Raw genomic sequence first — 24,719 nt, 5'->3', positions numbered from 1 at the left:
CTATCCATGTAAGCGAATCAGAGGAAAATGATTATTAAGATTAGGTGTCATGTTTCAAAAATTAATTTACCGTAGATTTGCGATTGGAGATATTGAACCGCGAGTACCTACACGTAAAACCAGAGGAAAATCCTCTAGTTTAAAAGTGCTCATACATTGTCGTAGAGAAATGATTCTCTAAAAGTATTCATATTATATCATATTTTCGACCCGTGAGAGCTTCAATACGGATGATGATAGAAAGCTAAACGACTCTCAGCACAGAACTTAACTAGACCAGACATAAAGTTCCACTTTATAAGAAAAAGCTGCTTATCAATCCAAGACGAATTTTCTGGGAGAATATTATATGACAAAAAAATCTGCTTACCGCGGCAGCCGTAACATCTCCGTTGCCCTGAGGCACTTCGGGCTGAGGCTCGCTCTCCTCAGAAGCAATGGAGTCTTCCTTCTTATGGTGGTGATGGTGTTTCTTCTTGTTCTTTATTATGATCTTGTTGCGAAGCAAAGATGGCGGCGGCAACTCCCCTCCTTTACGACAAAAATTGGGACATTTAGATTGAATTAATATATTTGCTAAATAATAAACAAATCTTACAATGTTAAAGCTAATAAAGTACCCGAAAAATCTATTGATTGCGTGGTAAACAACAATGAGACTACAGCAGTCATAAAACTTGTAGTGTTATCTTTTCCGATTTATTGTACAGAAGTAGATCAGTAGCGCATTACTTTTGTTATTAAACTCCCATTTCTTGGCACAAATTGATGTTAAACCCACAAAAGTCAATCCTTGATCAAGCACATAAAGATGAAAGTTAAAAAACTATTCAATGATTCCAGAACTGAAACATCGAACTCCCAAATCTCCATCGACCGGAGACACATTTATTGACCATTGATTTATATCTCTTCACACCAAACACTAAACGGCGTCGAAAATACGCATGTCTGTCGAGTAACGTTCTAAATAGTGCGACTATTACTCGTTTAGCAGTTCAACCTAATAAAATTTAAGCATGCCTTAAAAGTCAAGGACCGATTAAAACAACACAGAGCGGACGTTTGAACCGTCCGTAGTGCGGGATGTAGTGAAAACAAACTGTCTCAGCGTGTTTACATGTCATTACGGCCAGACGTTTGGTCCTAGGCCAACGTAAATACTGCAGGTGTACCAACTTCAAAGTATCGAACTCCATTCCCGTGACGTCAGCCACCAAATAGACTCTCACAATATTTTCAATAATAACAAATTAGGATCATTAATAAGCACTGAAATAGAGCTGACAATTAAGCCATTGCGTCATCGATACGCTAGATAAAGGTTCGAATATGTTGCAGAATTAATCTGATCGTATCAACTCTGCGTTGACAAGAACCTGTCGACTGATACGTTTGTACGTCATTTCCTTTCATAAAATCAAATCAAAATCATCTGGCTTTCATAAGCTTTCGATAAACTTCGATGCACTCCTTATAATGTTTGGATGGTTCGGTTGAAAGATTAATAGTCTGAACGCAAACTATTCATACGATCTTAAACACCGCCTTATATCGGTGAACATCGATAGTTTACCTTACGATCTACCTCACCTACGGTATAGCTCAATCATATTACATGTACTTACAACGATTGAGCATAAAATTTTCAACAATGTTTGAATTTATAATGCTTTGTATTTAATTATATTCAAAACTATTACTAATTATATTTAAAACTATTATAGTTAGGTCCCTTCTTTGTCAGTGAAACAATAAAAGGGAAAAGACTAATAAGCATTGTGATCCCTGCATTTAACTTCATATTAGTAAACCCCATAGAAAAAGGTTCGTATTATGGAATATATTATGCATAATAAAATACATAGTTCTAAATCCCACGCCCACAGTTCTTGAGAAAATATGTCATCTACATAAATACATACATTATAACAATTGTGAGATGTTTCCATGGCTGTATTATTATATAATAGAAATAATGAAACGTTAAGACCTATACATGCAAAGAGGATGATCTCATAGATAAACTACTTCGTACAATATATAAAAAACTGTCTCGTTAATTCTAGCAATTTAATTTACTAGAAGAACTCTACGCACCAGAATTGAAAGAAAGTTGGCACGCACATAGTTTATAGTCTCCCAGTATCTAGACCTATTTCCTGACGGAGTCGCCAATAAATTGTTTTTAAAAAATATTGCGATGTGTATTCAAATATCTTAGTTTCTTCTATCAAATATGAGAAGCTTTCTTCTACAACTTACCAGGTTCTAACTGATGGGAATCCAGAGGTTTATCAAGCAGCATATCTCCGAATATTTCTCTGCAGTAATTGGCTATTTTGGCCTGCTGCCGAGGATTGCAATGGTTCTCAAAGCTCAATATGACTGGGTAGTCTGAAGTCTTGAAGGCGCTTTCGGCTATCGCTTCCAGAACTTCTTTGGCGCTGATCTCTGGTACGAAAGTGTAGCCGTGGACGATGACAGGCTCATCCGTGCGGCCGTTCCAGAAATCTAACTCGACGCATCTGTATGAAAGAACGTGTTACATGTATTTGTTTATATTAACACGTTGATTAATAGCTTACATATGTGGTTATATCATTAAAGCAACTGTAGAACGAGTTTTGTTTGTAAAATACCAATTATTACTCTATAAAGAAAAACTAGAATAAATAATAATTTAAAATTCCAAAACACGGCATTCAGATTTGCTCAAACTGTTACAAACTCTCAAAGCTCGTTTTACAAACAACGTAAACGAAACTGTTTTTCTAGAACAGCAGATATTTATTTATTACTAGCCTCTTTAAAAATAAATGTCTTACTCATCTAACTACACATTATGTCATAAAATTTCAATACCTACACAATTTATCTAGTAGGTAAATAATACATATAGGCAAACTAATAGAGAGAGCATACATTAAAACGAATCGAGCTAAAATAAGGCATGATAAAGTGCGCATCAAAATATGTTTTCCAAATATTTACGTTTATTTTCATGTAATAATTCGATAATTAAGGTCGATTCACACCGATAATATCGATAACTGAACGTTCGATACCGATACACTAATTGGATATATTATTAAAAACGCATCGGAAACATTGTAGATTTTTATAAACAAATTAATATCGATAACGTATTCATTAGTGGCACAGCGAGTTAGGATGGTATGCGGCGCTTGTATAATATAACAAGAACACCATTCGATCAGGTTTACACACAATTCGTTGTTTTTATTCACAAACTGGTTTTGAGTTTAAGGAGCTGAAATGTGCCTTCGTTCTTCAGAATACTAGAGATCCGACAAATTGAATTCTCTAGTTTTAAATGCCAATGCTATTTTCGCAGATTATTAAATAAAAACTTTTTAAACAATGCAGAATATGCGGATATTTTGTTTAACTCGTTGAAATAGATTGAACTGTAAGTTGGAAAGAATTTTTATTTCGGTGTTTCTGAGTCACGCGTCTTTATGATTTAGAAGCGCGACAAAAGAGCAGACTTTTTGGGGAAAAGATTGGTACCTACTTAATTAAATTGAGAATTGTTGTTTTTTTTTTCTTTTTATAATGTTAGTGCTAGGTATATCCGTTATTGCACAATAATACTAGTCTCTCAGTCAATAGAACAGGTTGTGTGGCCCAAGGTCACGTGAGTCATCGCAGAAAGTGTCCGCAGCCCTCTCTCCACGCGTCCTAAACCCAAGGTCAAGTTTGGAGGCTCGCTAATGATCTTGAACTGGCCACAAATATTATCTCTAACCGCGTTCGTAGCTGTGCGACTATTGAATTCCAACTATACATACTTACATCATGTAGAGTATAGATAGTAATATTATGTGGACAAGTAGGTATGTATAATATGCAGTATGCTATTATAAAAGAACCGAATAAAATTCAAAGATTAGATAAGCAATAATATTAAAATTCGAATGCTATCTTGTACAGCAATAAATCTATATTTTCCTGCTTTACGAAACAGTTGGTCTAGATTGAGGATAACCCCAAATTAGCCTAACATTTATTTTCTATCATTCTATCATTCAATAGTTAAGTATAATGGCTATAATTAAAATACCGTTCCGCTGTAATTCTATCAGAATAATCAGTTTTCTTTATCGAGCTGAACTATCCTTGTAATAGAAGAATAATTTTCTTAATTATCTTTATATATTATATATAATTATTATCATAATGAACAAACCTGCAACCAGCAAGCAAGCTCTGGCGATAGATCTCCACGCTAGATTTGCCGGTAAGCTGATGTCCAGTCAGGTAAGTATTATGCGAACTATTGATGAAGTAGTGAGCCAACGGCTGCTCCATATCATCGCACAGGTCCATCTTACTTGGCGCCACTATAGGATTATCTTCCGACATCAGGAATCTGAAAGGCAAGGAGACATTTCAACGTCCAGCTGACAGGTTACACCTCAAATATTTGCCTCGAGATAATTTACGCAACGTAAACAAACGTTTATTGTACAGATAAATTTTAATAAGAAATGAGGCTATAAGACTAGTTACAAAAAACTGCAACTTTTATTACAAAGTGTGAAAGTTTATCAAACAAATTATATAATCACCATCAAAAAATATTTAAGCTTGAATATAAAGAGATTTTTTAGTATATTACTGTCTGGTGAAGAGTAGATTAAACTTTTTTATTATAAACCTCTATGGTAATAAAAAACAAATCTTTTAAATGCTTCTATCATGATTCATCACAACGTTTATTACGTTGGCCAAAAGCATGTACGCCTGAATATAGTTTTGAACGAGTCTTGCGACTATAAGAAAATTGTTACGAACCTTAAAAATCCATCGAAAGTGAGCTGTGATCTCTGTTGGTGGTACTTATTATGTTCATAGGTCTTGATAAGGTCCTTGGCCCGCTGGAGGTCCGCATAAGGGTGCAAGATCTCATTGAGCCTGGGATCTCTTTGAACTTCGTTGAGGAAGTCGACCAATTGATTGGCAGATAGATGGGGCTTGCCATCCGTGCTGCGAACAAAGATTACGTAATTAGCTGAGAATCATATTTTGGTATGATTCTAGATAGGGTTACCAGGTCTACATACTGACAGCCGGTCTTCTAGATGATGTTTTGCAAAAAAAAAACTTTTTATATACCCCTAATTTCTAAAAAAAAATCTTCTATTCCTAAAATTCACACCAAAGAATATCAAATATAGAAAAATCAAGTTCTGAAAGTCTAACTAAAACCGGATAGGCCGTATATTGTCTAAATTGGCCGTTCTCGCAGCCAAAAACCCTGACCACGTCGAACTCTATCAGGCAACGCTATCTAGATGAGGCAAACCACATGTTTGTTTCCAAAAACATTATCACCAGCAATGTTTTTGTCTATAGGTACATAAGTCACGTGACCCATCGGTACGCATGCCGTCAGCCGAACCTATAAGCTCCTTGTTATCAGCCAGCCTTGACCGACTACTGTCATCCGCTGTTGTGCAAATTTCCTGTGGATATTTGCCCTTTCAAGAACTTTAGGTACGTGTCCTGATTTTTAATGGTCATTCTAAGAACTGTACCTTTTTCCTATAAGATTAAACTTGTACCTACATGAACTTTTTCCTTTTACAAAGCATGCTGCATTCTCCACAGGCAAGCAGAACAGGTGTAAAAAACATAATTAAGTATTTATTCCTAGAAAAAGACTATCTGCACAAATACTTGAAATTATCACATAAAACTCTCCTTTTTAACTTGGGAGGATGAGATACTTGATTGGCGGCATTCGCAAACCCTCAAGAAAGACAGGTTTTCGCAATTAACCGGGCGATGCAAACCTAAGAGCCCTTGTCCCATGTATGTAAAGAAATAGACGGTAAACCTGAGATTATTAAACTTAGCAATCATCAATACAAAACGATGATGTAATAATTAAAAACAATTATTATAATGAAATGATTTAAGATTTACCTCCAATAATAAATTAATTCTACTGCATATTAAAATAAGCTCGACTAAAACTAGAAAATCTTCTTTGGGTCTAACATAAATATTATATGTCATAAATCCATAATGTTTACATTATCTTGTAATGAATTTTCCTATCATCATTATGGCATACAAAATTCACTAGAATAATCAAGAAAGAAAAACTCCGACCGCAATACATTAATTTAATGATAAGAGTACATAATATTTAAAACCTCAGAACAAACCACAGACAACGTTATGTTCGTAGGTGTAGACAGGTCGCGGTTCAATTGTGATTTACGCCGGAGTCAAATGGTTGATGAGGTTAACGTGGCCCGACAACCCGACAACCCGAACAATTATAACTAATTGTCGCCAGCACCATCCCGCGACCTTTTTAAAACGCCACTCACAGGAGCTGATTCGCTCTATTTATAGTACACCGTATATTTACCTGAGCAGCTCTAATCTGGGAGGTGGAAAAATTATATTATCATCAGCTTTAAATAATCTCGTGTTGGTCGTAAATGTCGACCGGGAAAATGAGGGTTATTATTGTAGCCGGTGGAGGCGGGTGACAAATAACATTTCAATATTGTCATTTCGTCAAGATAATCATCAGCTAAAGAATTCATTATATAGGCTTTGGATATATACAGGAAGTTCAAAAAAATCTAAAAATGTAACGATAGGCGAGTTTAGAAAGGAATGCGCATCGACACATCACGGGATCTAGTCACGACGTTCACTAATGTGGTTTACGAAGCTCTGTAAACAATTTACGCTTAAACAGATAGCTCAATAAACGAAACAGAAGCGAGGAAATAAATCTACCAATTATGAATGAATGATTATCGAGTTTATTTCCTTCTTTTGAAGTAGTTGCTATAGTAAAGAGAAGTCGAGAATGATTTCAACTGGCGTTGCCTCATGCTACAATAAAACATAATTACGAACTAATTATTGCTACGATGTAGGTACAATAAACAATCAAATTACAAGAGAAGACGCCTCGAGTTTGCACTGAACATTGATATGAGCGAGTGTTTCGCATCTCTCGCCTGCAAACTTGAGAAAATATTAGATTACACCCGAAATGGATTACCCAGATAATATTAACGAAATCGGCAACCGTCTAACAGGGCGTATTGATCTAAAGGTCATGAGTTAGTCTCAATCCGGTCCAAAGTTTGTGATCAACTTCTCGAAACATTCAGCTCAATAGAGGGGCTTAAGAGTGGGCAGAAATTTTTAATGAGTTTACGGAACTAATGCATGCATGTTCCATTATTATAACGCTTCGTTCATTATATGTGTTTCGTACCTAGTAGTTGTTAGCTAAATGTTACGACCTAACTCCGGTTACATAGAAGTCGGATATTCCGTGTACGTCAGCAATGTTTTAAAGGGGCACGGGTCGTTAGAACTACACGGCCCTGATGTCCCCTACGCAAACTTCATACAATTTGAGATAAATTAGATCTATGTTTTATTTTTTGGGGCCCTATGGTTAAACCAACCAACTTATCAAAATGTATTTTCCTTAATTTTACAGTTTCAAAACACAGATGTGTAAAGGTAAGTAAACTTGTGTTCGTGCACTCTGAACACCCGGCGAACCTTTTTTGCATAGAACTACCTCTAAGCAGTATAGCGATCATTACGTTTTTAAACATCTATTATACTGACTCCTAACACAACCTTCTTACCAAGACTTCTATTGTTAGTGATGTTTTTGTAAATCACAAAAAGTTTCATTCCTTACACACCGACATAGTTAAACAGTGAAGTAACCACAACAGAAATAATCCAGTAACAGTCGTGCTCTTCCCATATCAACAACAATTTAATTAGCATGCAAATGGTACATTTACATAATAAAGCAGGTAATAGGCACTAATCAGGGACCAGTTGATAAATTCTATTCCGTGACAACTTACGTCCGAGAGCTGTTAAGTTACTTTGTTAAGTAATAAGTTGAGAGAACTTGGCTCAGAAGATTTACCTAAACAACTCGGACTTGACTTGGAAATTAGGTTAAACCCCTTTTAAGTTAATTTTGAACACATCATGTGTTTATGGATGCAAGAACTTATCATATTGACGCGAAGTGGTTTAAAAGTGACCTTAGGGTATAGTTCATAGCATGTGGGTGATAATAACACGAATTATGTAAGTAGCTGGTAATGTTTGTTAACGAAATTAAAATCTGTCAGACAATTTTAGGGAATTCTGACAATGATAATCGTGATTATCTTATAATCATACCAAGCCAGGCGTCAAAGTATAAATCGGAGCTAGAGCTTTATAAGGCACGACTACTTATGCACAAAATCCTATTCATCCTCGTCTACATAAAGTCGCGAACAATAGTCAGAGAAAAAAGCCAGCGGCGACGGCCATCCAGCGTCCACAATTCTACCGGGACAGCTATTCAGAAATAGCTAAAATCACAATAACATTTTCCCGACCTAATGCTAACTGTCGACGACAAGATCAATAATGCAGTCCAAATTCTTATAAATAACTGACCTAAAAGCCGCTCTTATATAAAAATGTCCAGTTGCGATCTAGTTTCAATTTCGTTAATTGACACAAAACAGTCATAATTTGGGAATGGGTTAAAATAATTAAGGGATGGGCTGAGGAAAAAGACCACACCAAAAGAAAATTTAAAACATAAAGTACAATAATAATGCTGTCCAAATGATGTACGCTCAAATATCATTCTAATTCGAACGTGAGTCCCTTGACCAATTTTAAGTAAACAATGGTAAGAACCCGGAAAAAGTAGCCTTAACTACGATCTCCATCAGTTCTTCCACATATTCCAGTGGATAGATGACCCCCATGTACAAGTGAGTATATTTTAATAAATAAGTGCTAAAAATAACGTACAGATTATTGAATATCTTCTGGACCTCAGTCCTCTGCGTGAGATTCTTGTAGAAGGCGAAGAAGTCTTCGAACTGGAACTTAGACTGGCTGATGGTGTCGTTCTTGCCGGTGGGCAGCCCAGATTCGCTGAGGGCCTTCTCTACGCGCTTCTTGTCTTCTTTGTTTTGGGCTAGGAGTTTCACGATGCTGTTTTGAACAAACAGATAGAATGTTAGATAGTGTAGCTATTGAAGTATTTTTGTGTGGTGAAGTGATGGTGAGGCCTTAGAACTATGATAAAACTTTGATAATGGGCTCAAAATGTAAACATGAATTTGCATATCTGGTGGCGCTTCTAAATATGAAAAAAATCTACAGGTATCTTTGCTCAGCTGCTGTAGTGGCAAAGACCAAGTTAAGTGTACTTAGAATGTCACCCTTCAGTAAATGTCATGCAAGTTTTTCGTCAAGTTGTTTCGAGTTCAAAGCTCACAATTAGGCTACTACCATTGTTGCCACTATCAATAACGTAGCACAGTATCCACCATGGCAATAATGTCAAATGTCAAGTGTGGGTTCAATGTGCCTGACCCGACATGTAGCGAACAAATGAAGCCCGCCCCTTGACACGATAAAAAACTTCGTCTGCACTCCATTAGTGAAGTCATGAGTATGTCAGGAGTATGTCATCGCATTACGCAACAAACTCGACAATACATTTAAACAAAAACTTCGTACTTTCGTGCCGTGTTTTCCTTTTACGAGGCGCTTTTAATCGCTGGAGGCGGTCATCCTGAATGAGTAATATGTATGCCTAGTGTGTAATAACATAACTTTATGATTGTTTTTCGGAAGGAAAGTGTACCTTAAACACACAGGCTTTGCCATCAACTGTGTAACTTCTAATGGAGAAACCTTATAATCTGTTGTCTAACCTAAATATATAAAAAACATAAATGGCCTTACTACAAAAACTTTAACCACTGTTTTACACTTGTCTAAAAAAATGTGGCTCCAAAATGAACCATATGTCAACGTCATAATTTGACATTTTTTTAGACAAGTCTTAAACTGACGTTAAAAAGTTTTTGTGGTAAGACGGAAAATGTTCAGCAGTAGCTTTTTCAACTAACAAACTAACAACACAATGCAACACTGCATTTCACAAAATACAAACAAAACAAAGGGAATTCTTTAAAAGATACAAAATATCTGAAACATTCAACAGATTGTCAGTCGCGAGCGTATTACGAGTTACATGTATTATGCAGCTATTGTTTTAACGGGAGAACAATCAACCGGCGATGCCCAACTTTCATTAAATCCCAAGGCAACAACTCTTCAACGAACAAAATAAATAATAACGAAACGCTGCAAGCAACTTTTTAGAGTAATGGCATTCAACAATAAACGAATAACCAGAGAGAAACATAAAAAATACATATTGAAAATAGTTTTTACGTGTTTCAAGGCAAACTGCCCTAATAGATTCGTAAATTATAATTCTTGTTAAATAGTATTATCATAACCGGTACACCAGACTACGGGTCGTTGTTTAGTTAAATATTCACAGTGGAATGTACGCCACTTACTGTCTACAGTAAGATAGTTAACCGAGTAAGTACCTACAATATGTACGAACCACGACACGTGCTGTAAAAGAATACAAGTAAACACGTCGCACCAATGTAAACAAACAATACTTGTTCACTTGTTCAACATTACGACAGCGACGCGAACAACTGGCTAGTCGACAACCTTCGTGCATTTGTTATGCATGAACTGTGAACATCTTCCACTTTAGGGTTCCCTAAAACATCGCTAAAACACACATCGTCTCAAATATTTTTTCAAATCTTCGTAAAACTCACATTTATGTCCTTCTTGGCTGTATTTTGCATACGTAGGTCAGAAGCACCGTAAAAAATATAGTATAATCTACCAGACAGAAACATTAAATCTTTGTACTACAGAAATCTGTAAGAAACGAAGAAAAACGTTCGTATATTTTGCTGAAATAGAGCGCAAAACGTAAACACCGCGGAGTTACGATCTCGGCAACAAGTATAAGTGAGTTTTGGGTAACTAACTATATTAGCGACCGATAAGTTTGTCACAAAGGTGTCAACACTAGATTGACGAAGGTTTGTAGCAGTCCAATGAACCCCTCATGTGGTGAGATGACAATGACTGATAGCGTAACTATCACAAAGATTATTTGACACGCAAAGACAAGGAAATCGAATACAAACAAATGAAAAACATACATTTTCGGGTAATAAAGGAAAGATAAACCAACTTATCTATACGGAACCTATTTACAACGTCGAACAAAACACGTCGAGGAAAATAGCTACCGCTGAACAATCTTAGCATTGAAGTTTAGTTTACGCTGAACAAATAGCTAATCATATTCATCACTACATCCATTAACTTCAGTAATGATTTACAATACTGCATTTTAAGAAGCGATTATTTAATAGTAACGGTAACGATTTATAGCGAGTCCGTCTTGAGCACGACATTAATACATTAAATCAGCTGTTTATCTTCTCGTGCCAGTCGTAAAAGTCAAAGGGTTAGTGTATTGCTAACTGTTCATCTAGCTCAGTTAGCGAAACATCGTTATCATTAAACTAAATATATTTTTGCGAAATGTGACTCAACCGCTCACTGGTGCCACCGGGGTCTCTCTAAAAATGAGGTCAGCAAATGGTGCACTCACTCAATACAACACATTTTCATTAGCCTTCCTATTCCTATTTATAAGCCTTTAATACTTCTCTGTAAAAGTTTTAATGGTATCGACCCGTTAGAAGCCATTAAACGGCGGAGAAATGATAAAGAAGCGATACCAAGTTATAAAATAAAACAGTTCTTATCAGCAGACGTTAAAAAACTATAAATGTGTTAGATAAAAAGAGACGTAGGAACTTACTTCTTGACGAGAATTTTCCCCGACTTGTCTGCTTTGAGAGCGATCTTGGTGTGTAACTTCTCGAGGAACTTTATTGTCGGGTTGTTGAGCTGGTTCAGATTGTACGCCAGAGCAAACAACCCCTCTGTCCAAAGCTGCAACAACAAATCACATTACAAATCCCATCGACAGCAAAATCAAAGAAAGTTAACATCGTATTCCGGCAACTCCGGCCAAATCTTCGACGAAATCGGTAATTAATTATTCAAGACATCAGTATAGTCGTAAATAACTCGAGTCGTAATCGTCAGATAAAGAAACCATTACCGATTAATTCAAGAACATTAGATACTGCGTTACGGTATAATATCATCAATTGGTAAAAGTGAACGTTACATCTACTTGGGAATCTACATTAAGTAAGTAGTCATAAATTTAAAAGCTGTTATATGTCGTGGGGGTACCGTATGAAACGCCTCTCCTGATAAACTGTAAGTAACCATGCAACAGACAGCAAATAAACATGACATCAAACATGTCGGGGCCACCTAAGTGCTTTTAAAGGGACCATTTTGATTATATTGTCAAAACATTCAACAAGTCTTATTTATGCACGAGGGTAGACAATCGACAACTGTATTATGTTAAACAGTAGTCTTGTATCAAACAAAGTTTCCTTGTAGAATGTAGGTAATGATATAACATTGATGGTTTTGTTGGAATGATAGAAATTACGGGTAATACATAACTCTAACATCGTACCACACGCAAACACAATTTCAATTACGTTTAATAACATAATGGATATTTATTATAACCACTGGTCGTAGAAAGTGGTTGTTCTCATGTTTACACCCTTGCGGTAGTGTGGTATCTAGAGGTTCACTATACATACACCCTTATCAATTTTACTCAGCTTTTATGTTAAGAATGTTGTACCCGTAATTAAATGCATGCAAAATCGTCAATGGCACTCCAATTATTAAAGAACGTGTACAACAGCACATCCATTAATTAGCCGCTCAAAAGCTCGCACATTAACGGATTAACTCAATTTACACAGCTGTCACAGTGACTTTACATTTTGCCACCTCCACAATGGCTGTCAAAATACTGAAATAAAAATAGCGTGCGTGCTGGGGAAGCCTTGACCTTAGCAGATCTAGTCTGGAGCCATATCGTGGCATCACTACGCGTGTTCACGTCATCCGGGTACTCTCTAAATAAAAAAACTGTGCATGTTTATCCCTAAATACTTCACATCCCCAATACTGAACAGACATCACTTTTGTTCGTAAATACAGTTTTACCAAATCGTGAGCCTCGATTGTTGGGACTCCTTAACTCTATAAACTATACGAATTAAAGGCTACATTGTGGCCTTATGACTAGACAAAATAGAAACCATCCTTTGGTTGAGAAAAACAAATCAGAAATGGAACTCAATTCAGTAAATGCTATACAATTGTGTTAAGGTATTTTTTTCTCTCCCCATTCATATAATTCCATTCTATTTATTTCTTAACGCTGGGTTCTGCTTTCTCTGCATCCACTATTCTTTCGTATTGCAAGAACTGCATGACATTCCTAAACCATAAAATTGAGATAGAAATGGATCTAAACTCCCGGTTACATCAAACGTTTCATCGTGATCCCTTCATTAGCTCTTATTTCAAATGCAATTAGCATATGTTAATAGTAAAGCAGATCGCGATTAGACCGTTCAGTTACATTATTCGACAATTTATCCCGATTAAGTATTCATTGTTTTACTCGAAACATGTCTGCTCATCAGATTATGAACCGTACGTTGCGGAAAATTTGACCTTTCAGTAAAAATATAACTTTGCCATATTTTCGTAATACAGCTGAATTGTTGTTTTATTTGTTCTGATTTGGTAGAATTGCGAACACGTGAAGCTTGTAAATTGGACCAAAGCCGCACACAATCCATTTAATCCGAACAAAAAGGTTGCTCACAGTCACACATGAAACTGTCTGTAGCTTTCCGCAACTAATGAAATTGAATTCAATCACGGAATTGGTGCAAACTGTAAAGTATGCCAATATGCAAGCGCATCACAACAGCCATTCAGAATGGAAAATCGACGAACATAAAGCAATAGAGAAAAGTTTTCATCCCGCACGGGAGTGTTACGCCTACGATACGGATTCGATACGCTCGGCTGAGCACCGATATCAGACAACGTGAAATCCGCACTGTTGTGTGGACACCTTTACACGGAATTGTCTACGTGCCACTATTTGTTATTCCAATGGCATCGTCCCATGCTGTGTTAACACGACTTTCCATCATATTGCGTTAGTAAAATACTGTTTGCTGCTTTGAATAAATTGAAAAAGCAGTTCAAATCATTGGCATTCATTTGAACCTCAATTCTGAATACTAGTGTTTTCCTTCATCCAAATAATGGTGAATTATAGTAGGAAGATTTATCGAGGCTAAAATCATAATACCAAGAAGAAACATGACCCATTAAAAGCAATCAGTTGATTGAAGTGCTAATAGCCCAGAGGGGTTCTAATGTATTTGCTATGTTTGTTTGGTGCTCACCTGTGCAATTTCCTTTCTGGTGCAGCAGAAATTGATGAACGTTACGTTGACGAAGTCGGCGCCATGACACACGGTGACAGTTTTTTCCTCCAGCGATCCTTGAGACCCAATTAGCACTACATTACGTATTTTGGGATCCTGCAAAGAAAGTTACTGTTGAGTTTTTTATAGAAGATTATCGTTTCAAAGTACCCAAGGCGAACTCGTTTAAAATGGTATGTAACATTAATATCAGGAATAGCAGTAGCAATTTTTCCGCAAGAACTTATTCACAACGTAGAAAATAAGTATTGATCGAGCTTAATCCACAAATAATTGTGCTGAGCATAAAGATTGGTTTGAACCCGATTCAAATGCGACGGATCACTAAACCCATATAGATGTGATCGCACGTTTCCTCACCACCATCGACAAATCAGGGCTCGCGTGATCAAACTCCACAACAACGATAATTTTTGTTGAACACCGACCGACCTCGGGCTCAACACCATTTATCAGATAAGTCTGACGATACTTCGGACAAATTGCTGTTACAAAAACATGTATGTATAAATCTTAAGCAAAAACAAATTTTAGTAATGCATTTGGAATAAAAACAATAAGATGAAAACATAGTTCTCATGTGTGTCTGTAACGTGTAATTGTAAGTTTGTATGTTAAACATGTTTTTCATTGCCACGTCTTGTTCATTCAGGTTTATTTTTATGCATAGGAGTAGCGGAGGCGAGCGGTAACAACATGCCCAGGAGCATTTTCCGTGTTTTCGCTCATTATCAAGATGGAGCGGGAGCTAGTTTGCGAATTTGAAAAAGTACCGAACAGGTTGCTCAGAACTTCACAGTTTGATGCTGTGAAGTTTAATTAAAATCTGACGAAGCTGTTGTACAACCGGGAGCGACTAGACGAAAAGTTATTTAATTTTTGAATGAAGAAAAACGTTTCACTTATCGTAGCTAAGATGGAAATTCTTGCGCTATGTTGATTATTTTGGACCTATAAGCAAGTCCTATGACTGTCGTAAGATGATACTTGTACACTTAAGTTGCATGTTATCTAAACCGCATTCTCCGATAAGTATTTTGTGGTGATCAGAATAAGAAAGTGTGCATTAATGTTCTTTAAAATTCTGTTTTAACCATTGATAAGAGGGCATCCTTTTGGTACCCACCGTAAACGTCAATTAAAATGACATGACAGTACGGTGCAGCGTGGCCGGTAAAGTAGGTCACGAGTTAGGATCGGGGAGACTTTAAATTTTGTAATATTTATGCGCTGATTATCTGACAGCTTGAGGCAGCCAACGAAATGAGATGCTTGTTATTTCCAACGGTATGAGAGAGAACGCAGCGTCTGCCGATGTCAAACGACCAGCTTCAGTAAATACATGGTAAGAAAAAGAACATCAATCTAATGGCATCCTGCTAAATAAACCAAAGACACTAACGAATACAGATACAACTCTGCAATGGAAGCTGGGGAACATTTTACGCCTTTAAAAATGGACACAGAGCAAAAATTGCAAATAGTACAGTTCTCAAAATCGATAGTGAAGTCCCATCTGGAAAATTGAAAGATTCCAGTTCAAATATGCCATCACACAATTGTGCAAGCTCGCGCTTTTAGCGCAGTGCCAGTAGCCAGGACTCTTGCATTATACATTCTGCACTTTCAACGGCGACACCATTTATAATTGAGCTCCTACTACATATTGTCGGTTTGAGTTCATTCAAATACTTCATACTTCATGTGTAAAAGGTTCTGAAAATTATGTATATCGGGTGATAGAGACGCCGTAATGAAAACTCTGATACGGTAATTCCATGCTCCATTTTTCTGTTCTACCCAGTGTAGGCATTACAGAAATTATCATATTAAGTGCCCATGCAAGGCTGCCAAGAACAAAATCTGGAGACCCATAAAGATTGTGGGGTTGTTGTACTAAAATCACTCTGTACTTTATGACGGAAGACGACGATAATGGTAAACACATGTTTACGCACGCTTTGACGTCGTCTACTGATTTTTATGCAAAACCAAATTAAAAGGAAGTTGGTTTAAAAAGTACCGCGTGATCTGGGACAAATCACAGTTTATACTCGATGCCAGGCGTGGGAACAACGGAAACTCATAATCATACAATAAACCACAACTAGGAGGTATGTCGCTATAATATAGCACGCGTTAAATAAAACCTACGCGAATAATAAACACTCATTATTTTATTATGGTAAGTGCTGAAGATCTCACGGTTGTCAATGATCAAGTATGTACCTACTAGCGATTCCTATTCAGGGGCCTGTCTACTTCAAGAGTCTAAGATATTTATAGATAACATCGACATTCTCTCAATGTCTAAAAGGCAACAATACTGGATTCCAGAATCCGATGGTACCTACTCTTCTTGCACTAAGCGATGCATAAAAATCCCCAGGAAAACAACATCTTCAAATGAATCATCAATTAAAGCATTTGGGTATTGAAAGTCAAATTCAACACATATACAATCAATGGTGCAATATTTAGACCAGGACAAATATCATTGTCAATCACACTAATTACAGTTTTTAACACGTCAATCATATCATCGTTTAAACACGAAATATAATCCGATTTGATCGTACTAGAAGTCTTTGTTTAATTCTGAGTAAACGCATCCGCAATTAACTTTATTGAAATGTGTTCACATTTCCAGAAATTCTCGGGCAAATTGACGTCTCTCAAAAATATGCAGGAAGAAGCGTAAATGGAATTCAAAAGATAAACGAGGCATGAGATTTGCGTTAAATTTATACACAGCAAACGTTTGTTACTTCAACTGTCCCAAATAATAAAATCAATCTATCCATAGACACAAAGCTGAACTGGTCCCGGCGGTGTCGAGGCTATAATTTATAACATAGATTTTTCTAAAATTAGTGCATGACACGGAATCGATAACGATCGGTCAGGCGGTAATGTTAGCGCACCGCCACACGGTCTTTGCATACAACAATCTGCGGACATCTAGTTAACATATCGTTAAATGTGCAAATAACTTCCACATACACGTGAATGTGAATTACTTATACAAGCAACTAACTATCTCACGGAAGATTAACATAATTTATAGATTTGTGGAAGCTTTTTGCAAAAATACGAATTTTGAGTCGAAAATAATGCGAAACTGGTTTTCCAAAGTCAAAATTATTAATGGTTATAGTATAGGTTAATCTCTTCCACCGAAACTCATGATATACTGAGATGAATATAGAACATGTGAGGATTAACTCGTACGTGGAGCGCGTACCACGACACCGCACGTCCAACCGAGACAGCTTAGGGATACTGCTATACTCTAATATCTCTCTAACATCTCTCTCTACATACATTCTTAAGAATTCAGATCATAATATACATATATTTTTTACGATGAATAAAGATGAAAAATTATAATACGCTTAGACAAAAAGAGACAGCATTAAATTATGCCATTGACCCATGTCCAATGTCCATACCAAGTAGATAGATTTATCCCAATGGGGAAGCAAAGTCAAAATATACTCCGACAAGCATGTAGTTTTACAGTTAAAATATCCCGAAGACCTACTTACCCCTCTCTACACTACCTCTTTACACTTATAGAAATGGAGTGCCGAAGAATACAACAGTTATCCCCTATGAGGAATGACTTGTTTAGATGTTCAGGTCAAAACCATAGTACATAGTAGAGCCATGCATTCAATCCATTTACGCGTACAGTCAGGATTTACATATGAATGCCAATATGGCAAATGAACCAATTGAAAGATCCTAGCCCACAGTTTTCTTTAATGACGACATTACTTATTTCTACCACATAATGCATGCGTAATGTGCATGTGACCTCGTGGTAAAATGGGTCATACCACTTCATTCCCTGAATGTCATAAAGAACGACTTAGAAATTCAATCCTGCTATTATTCAAATATCCGCCTAGATTAACAGTCTTAACCATCTCGGAGAGCTCGGGGAATATTGAGGATTGCTTTAAGAAAAGTAGCTGCAGTCAATTCCAAGTGATTACATTCCTAGAACTGGTATTTTGAACGACAAATTGTAATATGAAGATGAACGTCGAAGATACAAACGAGAAATTTTGGGTCAGCAGCGGACCTATTTAAATGTTAAAATATACTTATGTAAATGGAACCGAAATTATGGTAACAACATTCAAAATAAATGGAAAACATCATATATAATTCAAATCTTCTTCAAACGTCAACTAGGACGACAAGCTTATGTTGTTGTCGACTTGTATCTCACCGCGACATTACGAACTTACCCATTAAAATGTCAACGTCAGACTGAAACGAATGCATAAACTGTTCTGGTCGCACCGTAATGCTTTCTAGATATGTACGAGTTACATCCAAGTATGAAGTAAAAGCTTGGGGATATAGGGTCATCGCTATAAGTAAAATATCGGGCGCGCCACACTTCACTGATGTTTGCTTTGGGCCACCTTATATAATGTTGACATTGGGCAAAGTCTACAGCGCACACCCACCGTAGGGTACCTGTAATGTAGTTAACGAGAGGGTGTGACAGGTTTGTTTCCAAGAAACTATTATTCTTCTCTAAGGAGTTGCTAGGTCTCTCAAATGTGTTAGGTTTCTAATTAAGAGCTTTAATTCTAGCAAGAGCTATGTCCCCTTCCATTGGGACCATTAATCAAAAATGTTTTGTGGTCTCACGTGTCAGTGTCACGCCATCAGGTAACAGTTTTCAAACGTGGGCATCCCCTAGAGACCGGAGTAACGAATGATATTTGAGAGAAACAATGTGGCAATCACAATGTTGGTTGTCTGATCGGTAAATGATTATTTGAGGGATGAAGCGAATTCGTGGCCTTATATTATTTTAGAAACGGTTTAAACTTATTATGTTTTTGGTTATTCCCATATATATATATATTCTAAGGTTATAGAAGACTAGAAATCATATGGATAGTTTAATACGGAGAATTTTATAAGATAATTTGCAAAATAAGTGGTTTTACTGCCTAAGCAACTCAATTAACGAGTATCTGGAGAAAACACAAACAACAAATTCAAGCGATAGAAATTGAGGAACAAACATAAGTTTATTACGCATAATGTTATGTACGCCTACGATTAACAAGCTTGCACATACACCCCAGATACCATACCTACACGATATTACATTAATTAAGTTTAAAAAATGGCTTATAAACCACATAAGCTATTACACATAATGTGATACGACCACAACGCCAGCACTACTATGTAATTAATTACTAGCGATAAGCGAATGATATTAATGTTCTAATTTTATCACAAAGTATTGTTGTAAATATAGCCGTAATGTTGTTTAAATAATGACCAAATCACTGAAACTTTATGGTGTTCAGATTGTCACCTATTGAGAAACATTGTAGTGTCAATCATCAAAGTTTATCGCAGTTCAAAAATGTATTACAGCTTAGTCACCACGCTTGGCAAGCGAGCTGGTGACCGCACTGCCAATATTCTTCCCGGGTCGTTTAACGTTATCCGTCACCAAAAGAGGAATTCAGATTCTACAGATCTACATACATCAGTCTTTACATTTTAAGAAGCTGAAAATATCACACGTCTCTTCTAGGTGATAGAAAATTCACAATAAATACTTCAGTCGTTCAACAAACACCGAGCGTCAGCCGCAGCGTTCAGCCGAGTGAACTAAATCCTAACATAAGCCTCCATCACGTTTCACCACTTCATATTACTAAAATTAAATAGAGCTTTGGTAGTCTGTCATTAAACAATCCACACTCACGACTGAACAGTTATTTGATGGCGCTGCATGGACCGAAAGCTTTAGTATTAGTTAAATTACAAGTCACCGCGCCCTGTAATTTCACGGCATCACATCACAGGACACGCGCTAATGTGCGCTATATTGACACTTTATGGTTTCATAACACGGAACGTCTTAATGAATGACCTGATGGACAATATTTATGTCAACAGCCGTGCAACGTCTATTTTATTAATTTAATAAGTATGTTACGTGCTAATATTTGTTGTAGATGTAGATAGAGGCATATTTGAACGCGTGAGGTAGTTTCTACTTGTGTGTAGTGAGTACACGATGACGTAGTTCCAAGTTTAGTCGAACTTTCGTCGCTTAGTGAAGACGATTGTAAGCACTTGAATCACAATGGACTTGTGAATTTTCACATACATGTGGTATAGAGCTAGTGGTGTGGTCTCAGCCTGTAATTACGATCGATTCTGATGCTATTAAGTAAAAGTTGACACAGGCCACACGGGGTGATACCAAAAAGAGATTAGGTACTTTGCTGTCTACAGTATAAACCTTTTAACGGACCTGCCCACATTAAATCTGCAGGAACGTTCACCACCATACATGCTCTTTCCTGGATAATTCAAACAGGTTTGTACCTACTGGAAAATAGATTGAAAAAGCTAAAGACTTTATCAGAAGTGGCAAACGCATCGTCTTATTGCCACTACAATTAAAATATAAATGATTTATTGATAGCTAGCAGGAAAATTAATTTCGAAACCAATTATTTTAAAAGCGCATAATTTTGTTCAGACCTTTTTACCGAACTTCTAAGCACCGCAGCTTTGGGAGCACTTTGCAAAAGTATCGTTGCAAAAACCTTTGGTGAGGACAGTGTTATTTTTTCATTCATTCGTAAAAAAAGCATAACTCAACGTAAATATAATTATGGCACTTGACAGAGTTTGAAGTCTGCAATTATTTTTGTTAATTGCTAGACGGCCGCGGGGCGGGTAGTCTGGGCTTTATCGCATTTAAATCGAGCAGAAGTAGAACTCGAGATCTGAGTACTATTGTAAGCATTGCCAAGTTTGGCTGAACGACTGGAAACGACAAAAGATACAGATATGCCAGTCGCATTCGACCAAAATATTATTTAACTCAGTTTTGTACTTCAAGACCATTGTGTTCCAATCATGTCAGAAGCCAGAAAGTTTTGTACTAAAATGTAGGTAATGCTTCTCCTTTAAATTTTACATTGATGCATTGCATTTTAATACCTGCTTCAAATATTTGAAATGTTTATATACGAATAAACTCTTCTTTCAACATGTCGAGGAAGATGCGAATTTCACGGTTCAAGCATGCGAACATAATATTGTGCGCGACCAAATGAGGGACTTCGTTCGTAACGGGGGACCTCCGACCTCACACGGTTTTTATATTCGTCTAGAGTCTAGACAAATAACACGTTACAAAATATTTTAACTAGCATCACACTATTGCACTTGCGAAGTTAGACATTCTGATATACCTTACTTCGCAACTACGCTAACTAAGAAATTAAACACGAAGCAAGCCTGCCTGGCATCAGTCCAGTACAGGTTAACAGGAAAATTTAATTCCGTTCAGCCTTCTTCATCATCTTTGTCCTGAGTTTTTCCGGCAATTTGCCAGGATCCGATTTGCTTGAAAAAACTTATTAAAGAGCACACGTCACGAACAATGAACGAAGTTAATTTGATTCAACTTTGAAAGTCTTTGCAACTGTTTGTCGTATTATTATGAAACAACACGGGACTGCATTTGTTTACTTAGAAAAAATGTAGCGCCTGTCAAATTATTTGCAATGTAAATTCTCATTATCTAAGGCCTGTTAGGTTAATAGCTCATCTATATCCTTGTCCACAAAACATGTTAAAATTCATAAAAAATCAAGATTTCTTGGGACTCGAATTTATTAACAAGAAAATTGTTCTGTTTCCTCATCATCTTGCTAACCTTTCCTTATTATATTTTTTGTGTCATCTCAACTCAGCTGTCTGCCAGTATGGTATAACCCAGATGATGTACCAAATGGGCAGATGTGGAAAAGAAAAACACAAGCACCTCAACATTCTCCTGTCAGGCTAATAATAATTACAAGAGTTAACATTGAAATTAGCGATTTTTCCGACAATTCGAAGACACTTTTCCAGCGCGAATGGCTCTATATTATTATTGGGTATACAGTTTTAAGAATTGTTTATAAGAGTCAGTCCCAGTCTATGTGAGCTTGCAAGAAAAATAATTGCCTTTAAACTATGAAGTTCCCTAATAATTTAGACTTCCATAAACCACATTTTTTGAAATCAGGAAAAAAGAAACCCCATAGACATAGGTAGGTATGTCTATGGGGTTTCATTACGGAAGCGTAAATCGAATCGTAATTTTACGCAGTTATGAAAAATAAACAGTATGAAGTTTCAACTATTCACCTGCCTCCTTTTCATTACAGCTACAAGTGGTTCAAAAGGTGATGCATGTTTATGTAATAATAACCATGTTATTGCAAAACAAAAACTTATACCATTGAATTATACTTTTCTAGAATACAAGGAGGTTTTATTACTCTTTATTTTCTATTGAATATCATGTCACTTTTACAATAACAAAAACATATTTCAATGTTTTCTGTGTCTTACTTGGAGGAAATAACACCAATTCCTTTTACAAATGTATACATAATAAGTAGTTTTATTTTTCATGGTTCATTTTGAGATTGTAATAGAACAACCAAATTTTTTAGAGAATGTAAAAGATAATTTTGAGATAGAAGAGATAAGGGGTTGCACTTTTTTTTGGAACCGTGCAAACAGTGTGACGTTTCATAGGAGCCTGCCAAGGCCTATGTGAAATTAAAAGATTTTGATTTTTGACTTACTTTTGGTACTTTAGCATGTACTCCGGTACGGACATCGCGGATGGTGGCTATGTCCAGCATCTCCACTTCCATGTTCTGGTCGGTCCAGTACAGGAAGAAACCCTTAGGGTCCACCCGTAGGGTAACCGGCAGACCGGCTCCGGAATCCTATAGAAAAAGAAGGATAATATTTAGTATCAGAAAAAAGTTCTTTACTTTACATTACACTTTACATTACTCTTTACATTGTGAGTGTTCTATTTTCAATAAATCTTATATTGTATTACACTGTAATAGAAGAGCACCTAGAAACAATCATTGTTTATAATTTTATCTGTAACTTATCAAGCTGATAATTAGCATAACATATTTTCAATTCTTATTATTCCATTCTTATATTGTTTAGAAAAATAAACCTATTGTTTTACTCAAGCAATGTAATAAATTTCAACTAACCCTTTTTTAATAGCATCAAAATTAATTATAATTATTATATCTTACTTTCCATAATAATAAAATGTTAATGAACTTTTAATTTTATAAAAATATATTATTTTAGAATACAATAGCTGTAAATGCATCTAGATTCACCTTCATCCAAAACTAAATGCATTAAATATTTACATTCATCTTGTTATTATTAAAAAAATCTTTTAGGATTCCAACTAGAAAACCAGATTTTAAAATATATTGTCGTAGGGATACATACCTAATTAATGTGCGATTTTGTACGTGCAGTTTAGAGGATATGAAATCAATACTCGATAAAAGCAAAAGTAAAAAAAATATTCGCAAGTTAAAAAAAATACCTCATCCCACTTGACGAATTTCTCTCCATCCTGCAAAGCCTGGGGCACTTCAATCGGCTTCAAACTGACTTTAGCAGATCTCGTATTTGTAGTCATCATGAATAAAAAACACAATTATACGGAAATAATATCACTATTGTAGATCAAAACCGTCATCTTCCTCTCTGTGCACAGATCTATCTGAGAAATCTATGAATGGCACGCTCGACAGACGAACACCGAGTGAATGCAGACAAACTACTATTTGATATTAAATCAATAATGACTAACATATTAGAACATTATCCACGATAAATAACACCTGCCTAATTACTAACAAACAATGATTTTTCCCACATACTATATCTCGACGAGACCACCAAAAACTCAGAATGTCAAAATGTACTAAGCACCATAGTGATGTGCTTGATTGTATCGATAAACGGGAATCGTAAGTGAAAAACCAACTTAGTAGAATCAGAATATTACACTTTATCATCGGTATGACATGTTTTGTACATAATCATTTATTAACTTGAGATTTGATTTAATGATGATTGTGACCGTAAAAAAATCTTAAAACTGAAAAGCAAATTAAGAGCATCTTTCAGAATTGACAAAAGAATTGAGATTTAATTGAAAAAAACAACAAATACAAAGTACTATGTAAAAGAATTAAAGGTCTCTGCACACAGCGGGCGCGGCGCGGCGGGACGGGACGGAGACGCGACACAATGTACGAGCGGGACGGCTCTGTGTGGCGTCGTCCGTAATATCTAGAACATTACAACTGCTCAGTGTCGCGTCGCCGTCCCGTCCCACCTCGCCGCGCCCGCTGTGTGCAGAGACCTTTAATTCTTTTACATAGTACTTTGTATTTGTTGTTTTTTTCAATTAAATCTCGATATCGATATAATATTAATACGACACTAGCA

At 36.3% G+C, this 24,719-nt stretch overlaps 1 protein-coding gene across 2 annotated transcripts in view; it reads right to left on the bottom strand.

The window, feature by feature from the left end:
• LOC124629557 (1-phosphatidylinositol 4,5-bisphosphate phosphodiesterase classes I and II) overlaps window positions 1-24,307 on the bottom strand; it is a 42,833-nt gene extending 18,526 nt beyond the window's left edge. For both annotated transcript variants that reach the window (XM_047162998.1, XM_047162999.1), the window contains exons 1-9: window positions 23,806-24,307; window positions 23,018-23,164; window positions 14,325-14,462; window positions 11,771-11,904; window positions 8,854-9,039; window positions 4,822-5,013; window positions 4,214-4,396; window positions 2,266-2,528; window positions 371-531 (exon numbers count right to left, since the gene is read on the bottom strand). In XM_047162998.1, the coding sequence (XP_047018954.1) occupies window positions 371-531; window positions 2,266-2,528; window positions 4,214-4,396; window positions 4,822-5,013; window positions 8,854-9,039; window positions 11,771-11,904; window positions 14,325-14,462; window positions 23,018-23,164; window positions 23,806-23,904 (1,503 nt within the window). In that variant the 5' untranslated portion in view covers window positions 23,905-24,307. The remainder of the gene's footprint in view (window positions 1-370; window positions 532-2,265; window positions 2,529-4,213; window positions 4,397-4,821; window positions 5,014-8,853; window positions 9,040-11,770; window positions 11,905-14,324; window positions 14,463-23,017; window positions 23,165-23,805) is intronic.
• Window positions 24,308-24,719: the final 412 nt, after the last annotated feature.

The sequence above is a fragment of the Helicoverpa zea genome, chromosome 4 (genome assembly GCF_022581195.2).
Source record: "Helicoverpa zea isolate HzStark_Cry1AcR chromosome 4, ilHelZeax1.1, whole genome shotgun sequence".
In the NCBI taxonomy this organism is placed as follows: domain Eukaryota; kingdom Metazoa; phylum Arthropoda; class Insecta; order Lepidoptera; family Noctuidae; genus Helicoverpa; species Helicoverpa zea.
This window is presented reverse-complemented; position numbering and strand designations above follow the sequence as displayed.